The following is a 17,671-nucleotide window of genomic DNA, read 5'->3' as shown; positions in this document are numbered from 1 at the left end:
TAAGATCATCATACACTTCCTTAAGGGGGTCTTTAACCCTGTTGTGCCTCATGGTTTGTTGCACAATACTAAGAACTAAAATGACAAAAACTGAGGACAGCACCACAGGAGCTTTTCAGACAAGAGTCTTCAGGGCATTGAATTACGCCAAGCCTCATTTTGCACTGAAAAATCAGCAAGGTATCTGAAGGCCCTGACCCTGGATAAGAAATACTGCCATATGCTGACCTTGGCTGAATGATCACATTTGAGAAACAAAAGAAAAAAAGAGGGGAAGCAAAAGAAATAAGAAAAACACATACAAAACAAGCAGGTTTTATTGTTGTTGATTGAGTGCCACACTCAGGCAATAACGTATTGCAGACCTTGAGGGCCGGCAATTAATTATAGAGGTCAGTATTTTACACTCTCCTTGATCTGAAATGGAGATATTTCATATAAAATAATCTGTGAATATTTAATGGTTATTAATGTGATGCATTTCTTGTGCAACAAAAAAGACTGGACAGTAGGATCAATGGACTTAATTGAATTAAAGTGCTGGGCTTTCTTTTATCAGCTCCCAAGAATATAGGCTAATATATCATAGTGCCAAATGGAAGAGCAAGTAAAGCAAATGGTAAAGTATTTTCTTACTTCTGGATACACTTACCTGAGTCACAATGCCAATTCATGCTAATGCACCTCCCATTAGCGCAGCTGAACTGGCTGAGAGCTTCGCAGGTTGGGAACGCTGTGAGCAGAAACAAAGAGCGTGAGAAACGTTCGCCGCAAAAACCCTGACGCTTGAACCCCATCCAATACATCATTGTCTCTTTGATACACCGGAGAAGAAAACCCATTTTTCATTTAGCTTTTAGCTTTGAAAAATTGCAAAAGAAGTTTGTCCTGGCACAGATTGCTCTGTCATGCTAATAGATTAAATTTGGAGGCTCTTTTGTCCTCAGGAAATTTCATAGTTTCTTGCAAGTTTGGGGGCGAACATGAACCTGTAACTATTCTCTTGCAGCATTTATTTTATTTTTTTACACAAAAGTCATACTGCTGGGGTTTAGTGCTAGTATTGCGGAAACCACGACACCCTGAAGGTCATGCAAAATGTCACAGTGAATTATTGCTATTTTCTAGCTAAGGTTAATGAAAAGAAATAAACAAACAAAGGGAAAACGAGACCTCACAGATGCAGTGGAAAACAGTCAGAGGCAATAAGAGCTCACCAGGAAGCAATAACACACCAGCGATGTGATAGCACGGTTTGTGCGCTTCACTAGCGTTGATTTAAAGATATCAAAAGGTTATTGTTTCAACATTATGAGTTACAGCAGGTTTTGCTATTAACCTGTGGATCACAATCCTTTTGGTGAAAATGGATTTTTCTTTTTTAAAGATAAAGATGACTTACTATGGAAAAAAGCACCAGCACATTTACACGTTTTTTGATGAATGCAATCTGCACAAGCTTATGAACATATCTTGTCTCGTACTGCGTTATACCTTTTCATGAATACACTAGAGCTCATTAGCATGTTAGGAATAGTGACATGACACACAGTGGAGGAACAACATCTGTTTCTCTTTAAAGTGTCTCTCAGCTCAGTCAAGAAACCCCACATGGCTTGAAGGGACTAAATGAGCAAGCTTCTTGTTATAGAATAGATTACAGTTCATACATTTACATATGAAATGCTAAAAAGAAAGTATTTTAATCAAGACGATGCGTTACCAGAATCCCTCTTATAGAGAAATATTTATTTCTTATATTTCTAATTTATTTCTTATATACTACTTATATTTCTCTTAATAAGAAATTTATTAAGGCTGCCCCATGACTTTTATTAAGAAGATAGCCTCTTTACTGAATTGCTATACATTATAAATTTTCAGCAATGAGGGGGTAACTCTGGTCATTTGACTCAAATATGGTGCTGCAATCATCAATGATGTCCCCTTAAAACATGGTGTGTGTGTGTGTGTGTGTGTGTGTGTGTGTGTACCTGGTATTCCCTACCTTATAGGGGCCAAATGTCCCCACAAGGATAGTAATACCAGTAAATTTGGACCTTATGGGGACATTTTTTTGGTCCCTATGAGGAAAACAGCTTATAAATCATAATAAATGAAGTGTTTTGAAAATCTAAAAATGCATAAAGTTTTCTGTGATGGGTAGGTTTAGGGGTACGGTTAGTGTAGGTGGGTAGAATGCACAGTTTGTACAGTATAACCATTACGTTTATGGGAAGTCCCCATAAAACATGGACACCAGTATGTGTGTATATGTGTGTGTGTGTGTGTGTTGAAGTGGAGAGTCCATCTAAGTACAAAATGCATTAAAATGCATGCTTAGGACACTTTGAAGTTTAAGCATTTTGATGTTGCTTTATTACAGAACAATTAAACTGGCATCAAATGATGGCCATAATATAGTAATTGGGTTAGAACCTGTTAAAAGTAATACTGAATTAAGCAAGAATTGCTTGAATATGTGCGTAGGCATCATTCACCATTTTTAGATGCAATTCTGCTCCACTGGGTTACATCTCCAAAACATGAACAGCAGTAAACTGAGCATGTGAGATTTCAGAAATAACAGATCCCAAGGGCTTCCCAGAGAAAATTACTTTTAGGGAATTGTTTTTTCCCCCCCTCACAAATAAAACCTTTGCCGGCACAAATAGGAACTCTTAGAAGTCATTGGAAAGCACATCATTCGAAGTGTTGCTAATCTAGGAGAAGACGGTTACATGTCAAGATTACAGTTGAGTCAACAAATAAAAGAAAAGAAAAAAAAGTTTTATTTGAACATTTATTCCCAGAACATGCTGCTGTTATTGTTGACAGCAGTAAATCCCACTTCTAAATTTCACAACAGAGTGTTCCAGTCCCCTGACTTTGGCAATTACTACTTTAAACATCCTGTTTTCACAATAGATCAGGTTCAACAACAAGAAGTGAGACTGCAGGGGTAATAACTCTCTGCCCAGTGAAATCTGATTTGAAGGGGGAAAAAATCACTTATAAGAATCTGTGCAGTAGACAGTGGCAGTTCAAGTTCATATCTTTTAGATTATAATACAATCCTATCTTCAAGATAGGACATTCAACAAGCCAGTGTTGTCTATTAAATAAAACAGCAGCAACAATTTCTACGTTAAATTAAAACTACATGCGGTTTTAAATTTATAGTACCATTTTCCTAGCCTAAAAATCTAGACGCACCCTAGCGGCAGCAAATTTTATTTTGCAGCCAGGGTAGTCTAGCAACTCTCCGTTGACTTTTGAGCTGGAAAACACAAACTCTAGTCAGGCCAATCACATCGTGTATAGAGTCGGTGGGCGGGCTTAACATAATGATGGCAGAGTTGTGACGCCGTGTGAATTCCCTGCTACTTGAAAACAAAGAAAATGGCTGCTGCTGGCAAACAGCGGTCTTTCGAATCGGAGTTAAGCTTTTCTTTGAGAAAAGAACAAACAACGGCACTTAAGTCATTCTTAAAAAAGTAAGATGTGTTTGTAGTTTTGCCGACCAGATACAGCAAAAGTTTAATCTATCAACTAGCTCCGCTGGTGGGAAAACGTTCTGATTGGTTGTAGCGCTATCCTATTGCGTGCAGAGGGAATTTGAAAGACAACCGTTTATCCCGCCCCTCGGATTGAGCCCTGCCAATGGTGAGTTCCCAGCAGGGACGTGTACAGGGGGGTTGCTCAGGTTGCCCGGGCAACTGCCCATATGCCCTTCTGACTCACGTTGCCCTTCCGAGGGGGGGAAAATAAATAAATAAAAAGTACAATGGATGCAGAATTTCACGTAGGCCTAGATAAAAATAAAAATAAAATAATAAAAAAATCACAAAGCCTCATTCACTTCCATTCGGGCACCGAAAGTGAAAGTCATAGGGGAAGGGCAAACTCTGTTTACTTGGCTGCAGCGCTGCACGCGACCGGCACCTGAGCTGAGCCTGCATGAGCGGCCCTAGAAGGAGATTGTCGCGGTTGTCGGGTGAGACGACTCAACGTTGTCGGAAAAGGTGAGTTTGTGATGTATAACAAACGAACGTCATCATCAGGGTTCCAGACTGCGACCATTTTTTGAGTTTTTATGTGGTCGCATTTGTGCGAGTGCATGGTCATGTACTACTCAGTTAAATTCACGTATGAATTTTCCTGCATTGAACTTGTTTTAGCACCCAAAGTGAATTTTTGTAGATGAACTGCTGCGCTTGTGACAGGGCGCATGTTTAATTGAAAGAACGAGCAGAGAGAGAGAGAGAGAGAGAGAGAGAGAGAGAGAGAGAGAGAGAGAGAGAGAGAGACCCGGTCGCGCGCGCGCACTCTCTCTCTTCGGAGCCAGGCGAAAGTGTAAACAAGACTTCACTTTCTCCAAACTAAGCGCTGTCTTGCTCTCTCTCCCTCGCACATATTAATCAAAATAAATTGACACGGTGGTAAAAGGTCGGAAGACCAAACGTTTCATGTGGAGCATTCAGAGATTTTTTTTCCTGAATTACCGCTGGGCTGGGTGTGAATTGTGCTAAATAAGTTGCCTTATCTTATCTGAAAAGCGTTCCGGACATTCAGCTGACATAAAACAACACTTTAATTAAACGAAAAAAAAAAAACTATCCAGTGATGAAATGTTTTCTGTGTTGACACAAATCTTGGATGTCCATGTCCTAACTGCTGGGATAATCACACAACGCGCATGACACGTCCAATTCGCGAACTAATGACTCCTTTGAACCGATTCATTTTAATGAATGGTTAAAACAACTGATCTTTCCAACAGTGAACTCAGGAGACGTCTGAATCGGTGTGTATAACTAATCAGTAACACTTTACAATAAGGTTCTATTTATTATATAAATTACATAAAAAGTACAGTTTGCTTACTCAAGCTTATGCTTTAAAATAAATAAAACCACTTGTTTTTTTGAAAAGAATATGACTACATTTTTCCACACAGTGCTATCAAAAAGAATCGTTAAAGAATCGGATCGATAATCAATTATCAATTATTGATAAAATCTGTGTTATTATTAGAGTGCTGTATTTCAGTGTTTTACTTCTTTGTGTATATGTATTTTAATAAAGACCCTGTTATTCTCAGTCCTTCATATAGCCCGTGAGTTTGTTTTTGTTTGGGTTTTTTTTTTTTGGGGGGGGGGGGGGGGGGACCCTTTTTTCAGGTCAGAGCAACTGCCCCTCAAAATTCCTGTGCACATCCCTGGTTCCCAGACCCAACATCTTGATGTGGGTCTGGCTTGCCAGGCTACCATTTTCCCCATCCATGATCCCATTTATTTATCTAGAGTTATTGTTACTACTCTACCCTAAGGCAAAACTACAGCAAAAGTAAAATTGAGAAAAGGGTTTCAAAAATATTACTAAATTTTAAAATGTATATTAATGATATTTAAATATTATATACATAGAAATACCACAATATATACATTACGTAAATTTATTAATAATACAATTTTATAATAATAACAAAATTAAAATGTATTTATGATATTTTTACTACTTTGATAATAAATCCCACACATTGTTTCTTTTGAATCGGAGCAACATTAGGCTCAACCTGACTGTCACACATGACATAGTCAAAGACCACATATCAGCATTACATTTTTCATAATTTTGAATGGTAAAAAAAGATCTGCATTTTGTCTTTGTATAACAATCCTGAAGAGACATAGCAAATGACTTTATGGACTATCCACTTTCAATGCATGGGAAACAGCAGTAAAAAAAAAAAAAAAACAATCAATAAAAACTCAAAGTTAGAATGACATGAGGGTGAGTAAATGATGACAAACTGCTCATATTTGGATGAACTACTCCTGTTTTTTTATGGTAGTGATGGCTAATACCAAAATGCCACAGCTGCACAGGAATACCAATATTGTAAGAAGGCAAAACATATTTTAAAAGCTTTGAAATGTGTTGAGAATGGTAATTAGCACACAGCAAGCTGAGCGTCACTGTGTATTAGACGTGTTGTGCGCAGTGCAGTTGTGGGAGCCAGTGAAGTTCCGTCTTTCGGCCCAGCTTGATTATGATTAAATGAAGTCAGGCATGCACTCTAATTACTGCTTACACTGGGAGTGTTTGTGAAAGAGTGTACTGAGGCAGCCGAAGACACAGCAGAGGTAACCAAGACAATGGCACTTTGAGCAATTTGCAGCATTTTGTGACAGAAACCCAGAAAGTTACATTTACTGCATAGCATGAAAAGTGTTAGAATTTAAATTTTGTTCTCAAGGGAGTAAAAATGACAGGAAGGAGAAGTGATATATAATGAAACCATGATACCATGAAAAGATGCATTTACACATATAAATGTATAGGGACCCTAGGGAAACAATGCATGACATGCTTGAATGTTGAATTTTTGTGCATAGTCAACAGAAAACAGGATGTGAACCAATTCTCATGAGAGAGAGCTAGTGATGGTATGAGACTGAGGGCCCTATTTTAACGGTCTGAAATGCAAGTATCAAGCGCGAAACTTAAGTAACTTTGTGGGCAGGTCTTGGGCGCTGTTGCTATTATACCGGCGGGATAAATGACTCTTGCGCCCGATGCAAATCTAAAATGGGTTGGTCTGAAGTAGCTTCATTATTCATAGGTGTGGTTTGGGCGTAACGTGAAATAAACCAATCAGAGCGACATCTCACATTCCCTTTAAGAGCAGGCGCTTTTTCCATGGCGGATTGCTATTGTAACGGCGGATTTGCCAGGCTCGCGCCAGGAACGCTTCACAGCCGAGGAGACCGACGTTCTCGTCATGGCCGTAAAAGACAGAGAAGTTACATTGGGGATGGGAGAAACCCACCCAAATTAGCTTCGGTTAAACAGGCGTATAATAATTTGGGTAAATGTGTAAGCTAGATTTATGCCTATTTTTTCACATCTTCATGGACACAACAATTATTTCCCTCGTGTGTTAATATTTTTCCTTGTAATAATGTATGGTTTTCTAAAAATGAGAACTGCAGCGTCTGTGTGTAGATGAGATAAGCAAAGTGTATGCGCGTTGTGCACTCGCTACATTATGGCCAAGCATGCGCCCTTAAAATAGCTAATGAATAACACGCACAACGCACCACTGACTTTAGACTAGGTTTTTCCTGGTCAGTGGCGGAATTGTTTTCTAAACCAGCAAAATAGCACCAGGGAACGTTTGCGCCGGAACACGCCTCCTCTTTGCGCTGAACCGCCCCCGGGAGCGCAAATGCATTTGGTAGTTTACCGACGTGCGTCTGTGGAGGGAAAAGTCCGCTGTGCGCGGGTGCAAAATAGGAATGATACATGCGTCGGTGTACAAAGTCAATTGCGCTGGGTGCAAGATAGGGCCCTGACATGTAAAAAGGAAAAAACATATATAATATAACTGTCCAGAATTTTAAAATGGTTTAGTTTAGTCAGATCAGTTTCTGGCTTAAGGAAAGAAAATGACACCAGCACCTTTAACAGTGAAATAAACTAAGTAATGAAGAAATTCCCTAAAGCAAACTTATAGAAGTATAATTAAGTTGTATTTGTTTAAAGTATAACGGGGGGAAAATCATACTCAGTGCCTCCTTCCATAAGGAGGACTGATGATAATAAAATGTTTCTTGACTGAGATTGCTGGAGTAATAAGAGACTCATCAAAGTGCTACCTGTCTAACCCAGCATTTCCAGAATTTACGTTCTGTTCTGAATAGTCATTTCACTGTGGGAGTTCACAGTGGTAACTTTCCTGGGTCATTTCCTCTCAAAGCCCTGTGCCATTTTCTTCCAGTTGTTTTCAGAGTCTGGGATGTAGGTATGGTGAGCTTTTAACATCAGATAATTTCTGATTTGTATTACGGCCACACTCTTAAAAGCTCTTGCATCTAAGTTTAATTCCCATTTCCTTTCTGCTTCTAAAAGCAGACTTGAGGGCCGGGAGAATGTGCATGGTTAATATTGCACTCGACCCTGAGCATTGACATGTAGCTATTGGTGGAGGAATAATATAGAGTGAGAGTGAGATGCAAAGATATACTTTTAGAGGCAATGCTCTCTCAGGCAAGTGTTATCAGTGATTTGAGAGCCAAACTGACTATGTACATGCAAATAACCTGTCCACAACAAACAAGGCACATTGTGGTCTTTGTTATGGCCTTATTCCTAGGTTTGTTACTCCTATTCCCTGGTTTGTTTTCAATTTGTTTGGTTGCGGAGATGCATTTAATGGGGTCAGATTTGACAAAAGCAGTGGCACTGCTGTATGTTGGTGGAAAAGGAAAGAAAGACACTATTCCTAAGTAAGGCAGGTTGATGATGACAGTACTGACAGATTCACCAGTTATACCACAGTGAAATTTGCCAAGCCAATTAGCTAGTAAGACAGTGACTCACCACAGGACGTGGACTCGTCTGACATGTCTCCGCAATCATCATCTTGATCGCAGCGCCACGCTTCTGGTACACAGCGACCATTACCACAGGTGAACTGACCACCCCGACATGGCTGGGCTAAAGACAAAACCATAAAGGGAACAAGATAGTTTGATTAATTATTACATTTAGAGTTTTTAGCAGTGGCCACCTAAGATGCAAATCGCAAAGATTATAATGAGTGTATTCCAATTCCACTAAATGATTCCATTAAATATTATTTTAGCTATTTTGAGCAAATATATTTAGAAAATATTTAGAGAATAGATTGTTTCAATAGAACAATAATAATAAATACAATTCTTGGAAAAAATGACAAACAAAGAAAAGCAAAACCATTATCAGAATGAATGAATGAATTAATTAATTAATGAATCAACCAATCAGTTAATCAATCGGTCAATCAATCAATCTTGCACCAGTTCTTGATTTCTAATCCCAGTGGACAGAGTTTGAACAAACACATATGAGTTAATCAATTTAAGTCTAAGGATTTAAGATCTAATTTCTTTAAGATGGTTTAGTCTGATGTGTGACTCTAGGAATTAGTCCCACTGAAAGGCAATCATTTAATTCAGAGCTTACTGATCAAAATTTCATTGATACGCCAGAGACTATTTTACAGCCAATTCAAGCAATTCTCTGCTTCAGATCATCTTGAATCATGAAATATTAAATCGCTTTAACATCTGCTGTCAATTTCAGCTCCTCACTGATTCAGTATAATCACTTGTGTTCCACATCGCTTTGCCAAGTCAACAAAGGCCTGAGCCGTCTCCGGCTTTATCAGAGGGATGTCAGACTGTTGACAGCATTTATCACATCGGTTCTTCCTTTCCATTGATCTTACAGCACTTAAAGTAGTGAAAGAGTGTTAACTTCTGGAAACAGGCCAGGTGTTACTCTAGTTAGAAAAAAAGAGTTTGGGGAAAAGAAAGTTCACTTCGTTGCACAAACATGCTTATCGATTATCAAGCTCCCATTACAAAGTCAATGCTCCTTGCCCTATTATAGTAACTAAGAAGGTAGCTCGAAATGAGAATCAGCAATGAAATAAACAAGCAAACATTTCAAAAATGGTAAATCACTATTGCAGAGGCCGATGCTGTCACTTGCTTCTCAATGGCAAACAAAAACTGAAATATTCATAATTTCTACTGAAAACCATGTTTTAAAACATTTTTAACTGTAACCTGAAATAGTATGTACAGTATGATCTTAGATTAAATATTTGCATTGCTATTTTAATTTTGAAAGCCTCTTAAAACATGAAATGTTTGCTACTTCAAAGCAAAAGATGTTGGTAACACTTTAGTTTAGGGTCCAAATCTCACTATTAAATAGTTGCATATCAGCATGCATATTACTAGGATATTAGCTGTTTATTACTTATAAAGCACATATTAATGCCTTATTTTGCATGACCATATTCTCAATGACTCAATACCTACCCAATAATTTGGTTTACCCAGTTATGCCACTTATCATACGATGTTAATTTATAAATATAAAACATAATAATAAAAGTGATATTAAGGTAAAGTTTGTTTTTAGATTCTACGGGTATTTAGTGTGACCCTGAAATAAGAAAGAATATTAAAATAATTAACAGAGCACAGTACGTTTAATGTATGATTGATAAGTTTTATTTCTGAAATGAAAATACCACAGTGTATGTAGAATAACTTAGTGGTACAGTATAACTGGCAGATGTTGATGGGTGAATCTGTTAAGTATGAGGGAGTAGAGATCTACCTGAGCATGTTTTATTAGACTCATCTTCATTATCTCCACAGTCATTGGTTCCATCACAAAGCCACCTCTTAGGAATGCAGCGGTTATTGGGACATTTGAACTGGTCAATCGGGCAACTGTGGTTAGCTGGAAGGAACAATGGAGGCAAAAACAATAAATCACATGTCAAAAAGGAAATGTTTTGCTCAAAAAAGTACATATTTTATCTAAGAACATAAGCAATTTCCAAGCTTGACATATATTTGTTATTTAATTTTTTTTCCGGGGTGGTGTGGGGGTGTGGGGGACATGTTTTGTTATACTGCTGACAGCCCACTCTACAAATAAGTGAGTTCATATGCATAATACTCTTCTTTTGCTTTGACACAGCACTTTTCATTGTGCTATTCATCTATTCTCCTGAGCTAGCTTCACATTTATCTAAAAAAATATGCATTTGCCCTCAGGCGTTTGAGTTTATTTAAAGTACTGCCTGTGTTTTCCTCTACTGTTTGCTCTATTTAATAATAGAACCTACCATTACTCACAACCCTGGATACTCAACGCGTACCCACCAGACAATGAGTAACAGATGAAATGGAAAACCGGATTCAAGTGGGATCAGGCAATAACGTTTCAGGCGTATTAAACTATAGGACATCCCAGCAGAGCAGAAAATTGATTTTGCAATTCTGATAATTCTGGCAGAACATCACGTTAAAGTATTTCTCATAGTGAAAAATGACTCAGTCCCCAACGTTTTAACAGGGTGCTTATCTTATCGATTAGCTCATGAGCAGATTGTGTAGTGGGATGCAGTGCGTGGGAGAAAACTTTGATACAGGCGTTGATATTGCATTCGTTTTTGTTTTTTTCCTGAGATGTCAATTAGCAACAAATCAACAAATTATATGCAAACAGCCTGCTTGTGCACATTTACTGTATGCTTTTATCCAGTGCAATTCAAGCTAGAGTATATATTTTATCAGCATAATATCATTTAATTATTATATAGCTCTCTGAAATTATTGATTTTGACTGGCCAATTTGGGGCATTGTGGATTTAAAAATGTTTGCATAATGACCACTAAACTGTATATTTATAGCAAGCCGTTTTAACATTTAATCCTTAAAACCTACTACAGTAGTATCTATTTTCATGCTACTAGTACTTATTTTTTAGATACTAGTATCTATTCCATTAAGTACTAGAACTTATTCATTAGCTACTAGTGCTTATTTTTTAGGTACTAGTGCCTTTTTAAAGATACTAGTACTTATTCATTAGATACTAGTTCTTATTTATTAGATACTAGTACTTATTCCAATAGTGACTAGTATTTCATTATACTTAACTTGTTAAGAAAAAATAGAACTAGTGCTTATTTTTTAGTTACTAGTAACATTTTAGATCAAATATATCCTTACCTCAATAGATACTAGTACTATTTAAATAATCAGTATGCAAATAATATGTTGAATATTAATGAACCAGCAACATATCAAAGAGAGATGACACTGGAAACGAACTGAATTGCAGAAGGCCGTTTTTATAATAACAATATAATAATAACCTACCTTTTTAATGGTATTAGAGTAAAAAAATAAAATAATGAATATGCATATGTAATACAGTGCATATATACTCTTATTTTGACATGACTCTCATTCTCAGATGCAGATTAATATTCAGAATTTTTTATTGTAAGGAATTATGAATGCTCACCAAAAATCCCAATCTCTGGGTATTGTGGTTGTTTGGCTGGTGGCTATGAACCGGTTTTTGGATCTACTTAACTGTTGTTTGAATTTTATTATTGGCAGTAAAGTCTTTATTATAGCCTACTGTACATTCAAAACAATAAACTACATATTAAACATATATGTTTCCTTGTGTTCATGCTAACCAATTATAAAAATAAAAAATAAAAAAATCTTCTATTGCCTTAGTTTAGCCTGCATTTCCATATGAACTGATTAGATGGTTGAGAGTATGCTCATGTTTATGTAATGATCTGTTAAAAGAAGATATCTCTTAATATTTTCTTACTAGTTCCTTATGAGGTTGAAGATATCTGCAAATTAATACATACTAGTAGCTATTCTGTTTTGATATCATCTAATAATTTATGACTAGTACTTATTCCAATATTGACTAGTAAATATTACTAATAAGTATTCATTAGATGCTAGTACTTATTTATTGTATACAATTACTTTTCATTCCATACTAGTACCTATTTAATAGATACTAGTAGTTATTTGTTAGGTAGTTATTTATTAGACACTAGTACCTTTTTTAATTGTAACTAGTAACATTTCTTATCTTACTAGTCACAACTGTTTTTTTTTTTTATACTCGTCTTATGTTATGTCTAGTCAGAACGACCACTGTAGAGTTCAATTAAAAAATCTTACTAGTAAAATAAAAAATCTTACTAGTAACATTTGGAATAAATACTAGTATATAATAAACAGGTACTAGTATCTATTGAATAAGTACTAGTAGCTAATTAATAAGTACTAGTATCTATTTAATAGAAACTAGTATCTATTTAATAGGTACTAGTATCTAATTAATAAGTACTAGTATCTATTTAATAGGTACTAGTATCTAATGACTAAGTACTAGTATCTAATAAATAAGTACTAGTACCAATTTAATAGGCACTAGAATCTAATTAATAAGTACTAGTATCTATTTAATAGGTACTAGTATCTAATGACTAAGTACTAGTATCTAATAAATAAGTACTAGTACCAATTTAATAGGCACTAGAATCTAATTAATAAGTACTAGTGTCTATTTAATAGGTACTAGTATCTAATGAATGAGTACCAGTCTCTAAAAAATAAGAACTAGTATCTAATGAATAACTACTAGTATATTTTTAAAAGGTACTAGTATCTAAACTAAAGAATAGGCACTAGTACCTAAAGAATAAGCACTAGTACTTAATGGAATAGATAGTATATAAAAAATAAGTAGTACTAGTAGCATGAAAATAGAGACTAGTAGGTTTTAAAGATTAAATGTTAAAACGGCTTGCCATAGCATATTGGACCACTGTATACATTAAACCTTTGATACTTTCATGCTTTTGTATCACCTTGAGGCTTCTCTCTTTACAAAACAATGACAACTTCTAGGTGAAAAAAAAAAAAATTAAAATGTTTAGGTTCAGTGATATTTCAAATGAACTGCTCTTTTGAACTTTCTATTCATCAATATGGAAAAAAGTTTCATGGTTTACACAAAAAATATTAAGCATTACAACTGTTTTCAACATTGATAAGACATGTTTATTAAAAACTAAATCGGCATATATAATGATGCTGAAAATTCAGCTTTGTCATTACAGGAATAAATTATGTTTTAAAATAGAAAACAGCTATTTAAAAATATAATAATATTTCACAATATTAATGTATTTGATCAAATAAATGCAGCCTTGGTGAGCATAAGATACATTAAAAAAAAAATATTAATAAAATAAATAAGATAAATTAGCATTGTTGCAGTGTTCTTGTTACTGGGTCGTTATAAAATGGATGACACCTGTGATACCTGTACAAAAAGAAAAGTTCTGTATTGAGTGATACATCACAGGCATATATGACACTGTGTGCATGCTAAATGACACAGCTTGACGCCACAGAGGTTTGATGGTTCAGTAAAGCAGGCACAACAGGGATTATACGTCCCAGTCAGGGAGGAAGAAAACAAAGTACATACAGCATATTTGGGCCTCCTCATCACTGCCATCTAAACAGTCATCATCTCCATCACAAATCCAATTGGCTCTTATGCAGCGCCAGTTCCTGCACTGAAACTCATCATTTATGCACCGCTGGGGCTCCTCTTGACCTGCAGAGTCTTAAGGAGAAAAAAATAATAATAATAATTAGGAAAACTGAATTCAAGGGGAAGAACAAGGAAAATATAGTCAAACACTGCATTGAGGTGATGTGGCGTCTGAGCGTGAGATTATACTAGTGTTACTTTTTCAAATGAGTCAAGCATGTTACTTTTTTCTTTATTACAGCATTGCAACATGACAAATAGAATATATATATATATATATATATATATATATATACAAAGATAATAATAATAATAATAAAGCAACATAAACAGATTCTGTCCTTGTCTGTAATTGAGTGACTGATGACTTCTATGGGACTAAGGAGTGCTGCTTGAAAAAAAAAAAAATGAAGCAATAAATTCACAATTTATTTAATAAAAATAATTGTTTTTTAATTAATATTTAAAATCATAGTTAACTATAAAATAAAATAAAATAATAAAATAAGATGATTTGCAAACTTTTAAATTCCATTAAAAAAGCATTTAAAACTAATAAATAAAAATAAAATAAATAAGCACTGGGATTAGTAATGGATTTCACACACACACACACACACACACACACACACACACACACACACACACACACACACACACACACACACACACACACACACACACACACACACACACACACACACACACACACACACACACACACACACATTTAAAAGCCTACCAGAACATGTGACATTGTTCTTGTCCAGGTGCTGGTTGTCGGCACATGCGCACACTCGGCCTCCCGGGACGGCCAAGCAGAGGGTACCACAACCACCATAATTCACCCGGCAGGCATTGTCACCTAAAAAACAAACATAGGACTAAACAACAGATATCTACAAATCTTCTTTTCCACTGGCAGGACAGCTGTTTATGTGTTCATCCCTTTATGGCTTCTAGCAATGTCTCTCCTTGAAACAGAGAACATAAAGTTCTTCTTCACTGCCCACTCAGAACCAATTTCCTGCTCTTCTGGGATGTCAGTGGAATACGGGGGCATTATTTTTAATCACATGTCAAGTAAATTATGGGAAACACTGGAGAAGAGAGCCATTTGACACTCTTTTCCTTTCACTGACATAATTCGTTGTGTGGGCAATGGCACCTACGAAGGGGGAGGAGTGGAGAAAAACACAGTTTTGTGAGAAAACTGTCACTTATTAAGTTGAGGCATGGGGACAATAATAAGGTTTCATTTAGAGAGTGGTCGAAAGGCATTGCCTGAACCAATGAGATAAAAAACGCTTTGTAATGGCCAATCTGAGGTATTCCAAAAAGCGGAAACACAATTAATCTTTTTCCCGACAAGCACTTTGGAGAAATTTGTCTTCTGCTGAGAATGTAGACTGTCAAAAAGCCCATATTTTTTGGGGGTAGGAAATGCATACATGACATAACGGGACTCCCCCACCCTCACCCGTCACAAACCTCAGTGTTTAGAGAGTTGGATGTCAAGATGAGAATATTTAAAACATGATATAATTCTGCTGGTCCCAGCTGCCTTTGTCATCTTTCTCAAAAGAGTGAGTCTCTCTGACATGCGGTGCACCGCCTGCTCCCCTGAAAACGCACCGCCCTCAGGTAAGTAAGAGATGAAATGTGTGGGAGCCGAACACGCTCCTGTGTTCTCTGTGCTGCTCGTCTGCGTGCGCAAGGGCCCCGCTGAGAAGTGTCCCTCCCTCTACCTGTTGTGACTGGCACTTATGAGGGAGGATGACAGTAATCAACCCTCCTTACCTCAGACATCCACACAGAGTTAAACATTCTAAACAGAGCTTTAGCCCCCACTTCACCAGATTAAACCCACCCAACTCAACAGTACGGCTCCTGCTCTGCAGTTGGGTCTATGCTAATCAAAGTTAAAGCCATGGAAATCTATAATAGTTTTGCTGTGTGTAAAAAGGAAAAGTAATTTATTATGAATTTTCTGAAAGAATCCACCAGACTCTTTTGTGTATTCAATTCATCACAATATTCATTCAACGTTTGAGGTCGGAAAGATTTTTGATTATTCTTGAAAGGAGTCTCTTATTTGCTTTTCATTTGCATGCATTATAAGCATTGTTGTTTTAAAACAAGTGATTTTTTTACTTAGTTATTAGGCTTTAGTTATTTTTTTCTGGATATTGAAATTGGTGATGAGAATTATGAAAATGTCATGGTATCACAAATGTTGACATCATAAAAACCTTATTTAAAGCAAAAATAACTTTATGATGTATATCTTTATTGTAAAACTACTAATTTCGTGATATAATATTTTGGTCATATCCCCCACCCCTAATGTGCTGCTTACTATTTTTGTGGAAACCATGATGTCCACCATTGTTTTCAAGATTCTTTAATGAATCGAAAATAAAAAAGAATAGCATTTATTTGAAATAGAAATCTTTGTAACATTTTAATTCTCTTTACTGTAACATTTAATCAATTTAATGCATCCTTACTCAATAATACATACTTTAAAAAAAAAAAAACTTACAGAGCCCAAACTTTTGAACAGTAATGTTGATTAATAAATTAACTCTTTTTTTTTTTTGTCATAGTGGAAAAACAATTAATTTCCCAGAATGCTTTAATATACTCCAAAGTCTTCAAAATGTAACCATCATGAATCAGGCTTTCAGGACAGAGACCATAAAGTTGAACAACAAACAAAATTAGATGAATTTCTTTGAATTTCAATCCAGTAAATTCATCTTCCTGTCACTGCAAATCAAATTCCTCTATGTTGTGGCCAATTCAATTTAAATTCCAACTTACCTGTATGAATTAAAAAGGAAAAAGAGAAATCCCGGCCATTATTCATTAAAACATTATTTAAAAGAAGATACAAAATTTGTCATTCTGAAAACTTTAACTTTTCTTTTAGAGTTAAAGTGACTTTACCCAGCTGGCTTTGTGCATCATATACTCGGAGCCCAAACAGAGGGGGTCTTTCACTTCTCAGCAGAATGACTTCACCAGAGACCAGATCCAGCTGGAAGATGGAAGCGTTCATATACTCTGTCCAGAAGATGGAATTTTGGTACTGTGCAATCCCAAACGGGTGATTGAGTTGCCTGCCACTGTACACAACCTACAGCGAAAAAACAGAAAATATATATATATTACCATGTACTGTTGTGACAACTGTGGTAGAGGATAAATCTTTTTTTCTCTTTAAGGCAAGGCAAGGCAAGGCAAGTTTATTTATATAGCACATTTCATACACAATGGTAATTCAAAGTGCTTTACATACTATTAAAAATAATCAGAAGAAATAAGAATATACAAAACAGTTTAAAATAAAGAAACAAGAAAGAACTAAAAATAATTAAAACAGTTTAGAATAAAGAACAGTTTAAAATAAAGAAACGAGAAAGAACTAAAAATAATTAAAACAGTTTAGAATAAAGACTAAAATAAGACACAGTATAAACAGTCGGACAAACAGTGACACAGTGCTCATTCATTAAATGCAAAGTTAAACAGATGTGTTTTGAGTCTGGATTTGAATGTGACTAATGTAGGAGCACATCTGATCTCCTCTGGAAGCTGGTTCCAGCTGCGGCTGGCATAATAGCTAAAAGCAGACTCTCCTTGCTTAGAGTGAACTCTTGGAACTTCTAGCTGATGTGATCCTAATGATCTGAGTAATCT

At 36.0% G+C, this 17,671-nt stretch overlaps 1 protein-coding gene across 2 annotated transcripts in view; it reads right to left on the bottom strand.

Moving 5' to 3' along the window:
* The window catches only part of lrp1bb (low density lipoprotein receptor-related protein 1Bb), a 302,189-nt gene that overhangs the window by 107,841 nt on the left and 176,677 nt on the right, over positions 1-17,671 (bottom strand). For both annotated transcript variants that reach the window (XM_084123162.1, XM_084123163.1), the window contains 6 exons: positions 16,919-17,108; positions 14,709-14,831; positions 13,898-14,038; positions 10,183-10,308; positions 8,389-8,505; positions 653-733 (listed from right to left, as the gene is read on the bottom strand). In XM_084123162.1, coding sequence (XP_083979288.1) covers positions 653-733; positions 8,389-8,505; positions 10,183-10,308; positions 13,898-14,038; positions 14,709-14,831; positions 16,919-17,108 — 778 coding nt within the window. The remainder of the gene's footprint in view (positions 1-652; positions 734-8,388; positions 8,506-10,182; positions 10,309-13,897; positions 14,039-14,708; positions 14,832-16,918; positions 17,109-17,671) is intronic.

This window comes from Abramis brama (assembly GCF_963993115.1).
Source record: "Abramis brama genome assembly, chromosome: 8".
Lineage (NCBI taxonomy): Eukaryota > Metazoa > Chordata > Actinopteri > Cypriniformes > Leuciscidae > Abramis > Abramis brama.
Note: the sequence above shows the minus strand (reverse complement) of the source record. Positions and strands in the feature narration are given on the sequence as shown.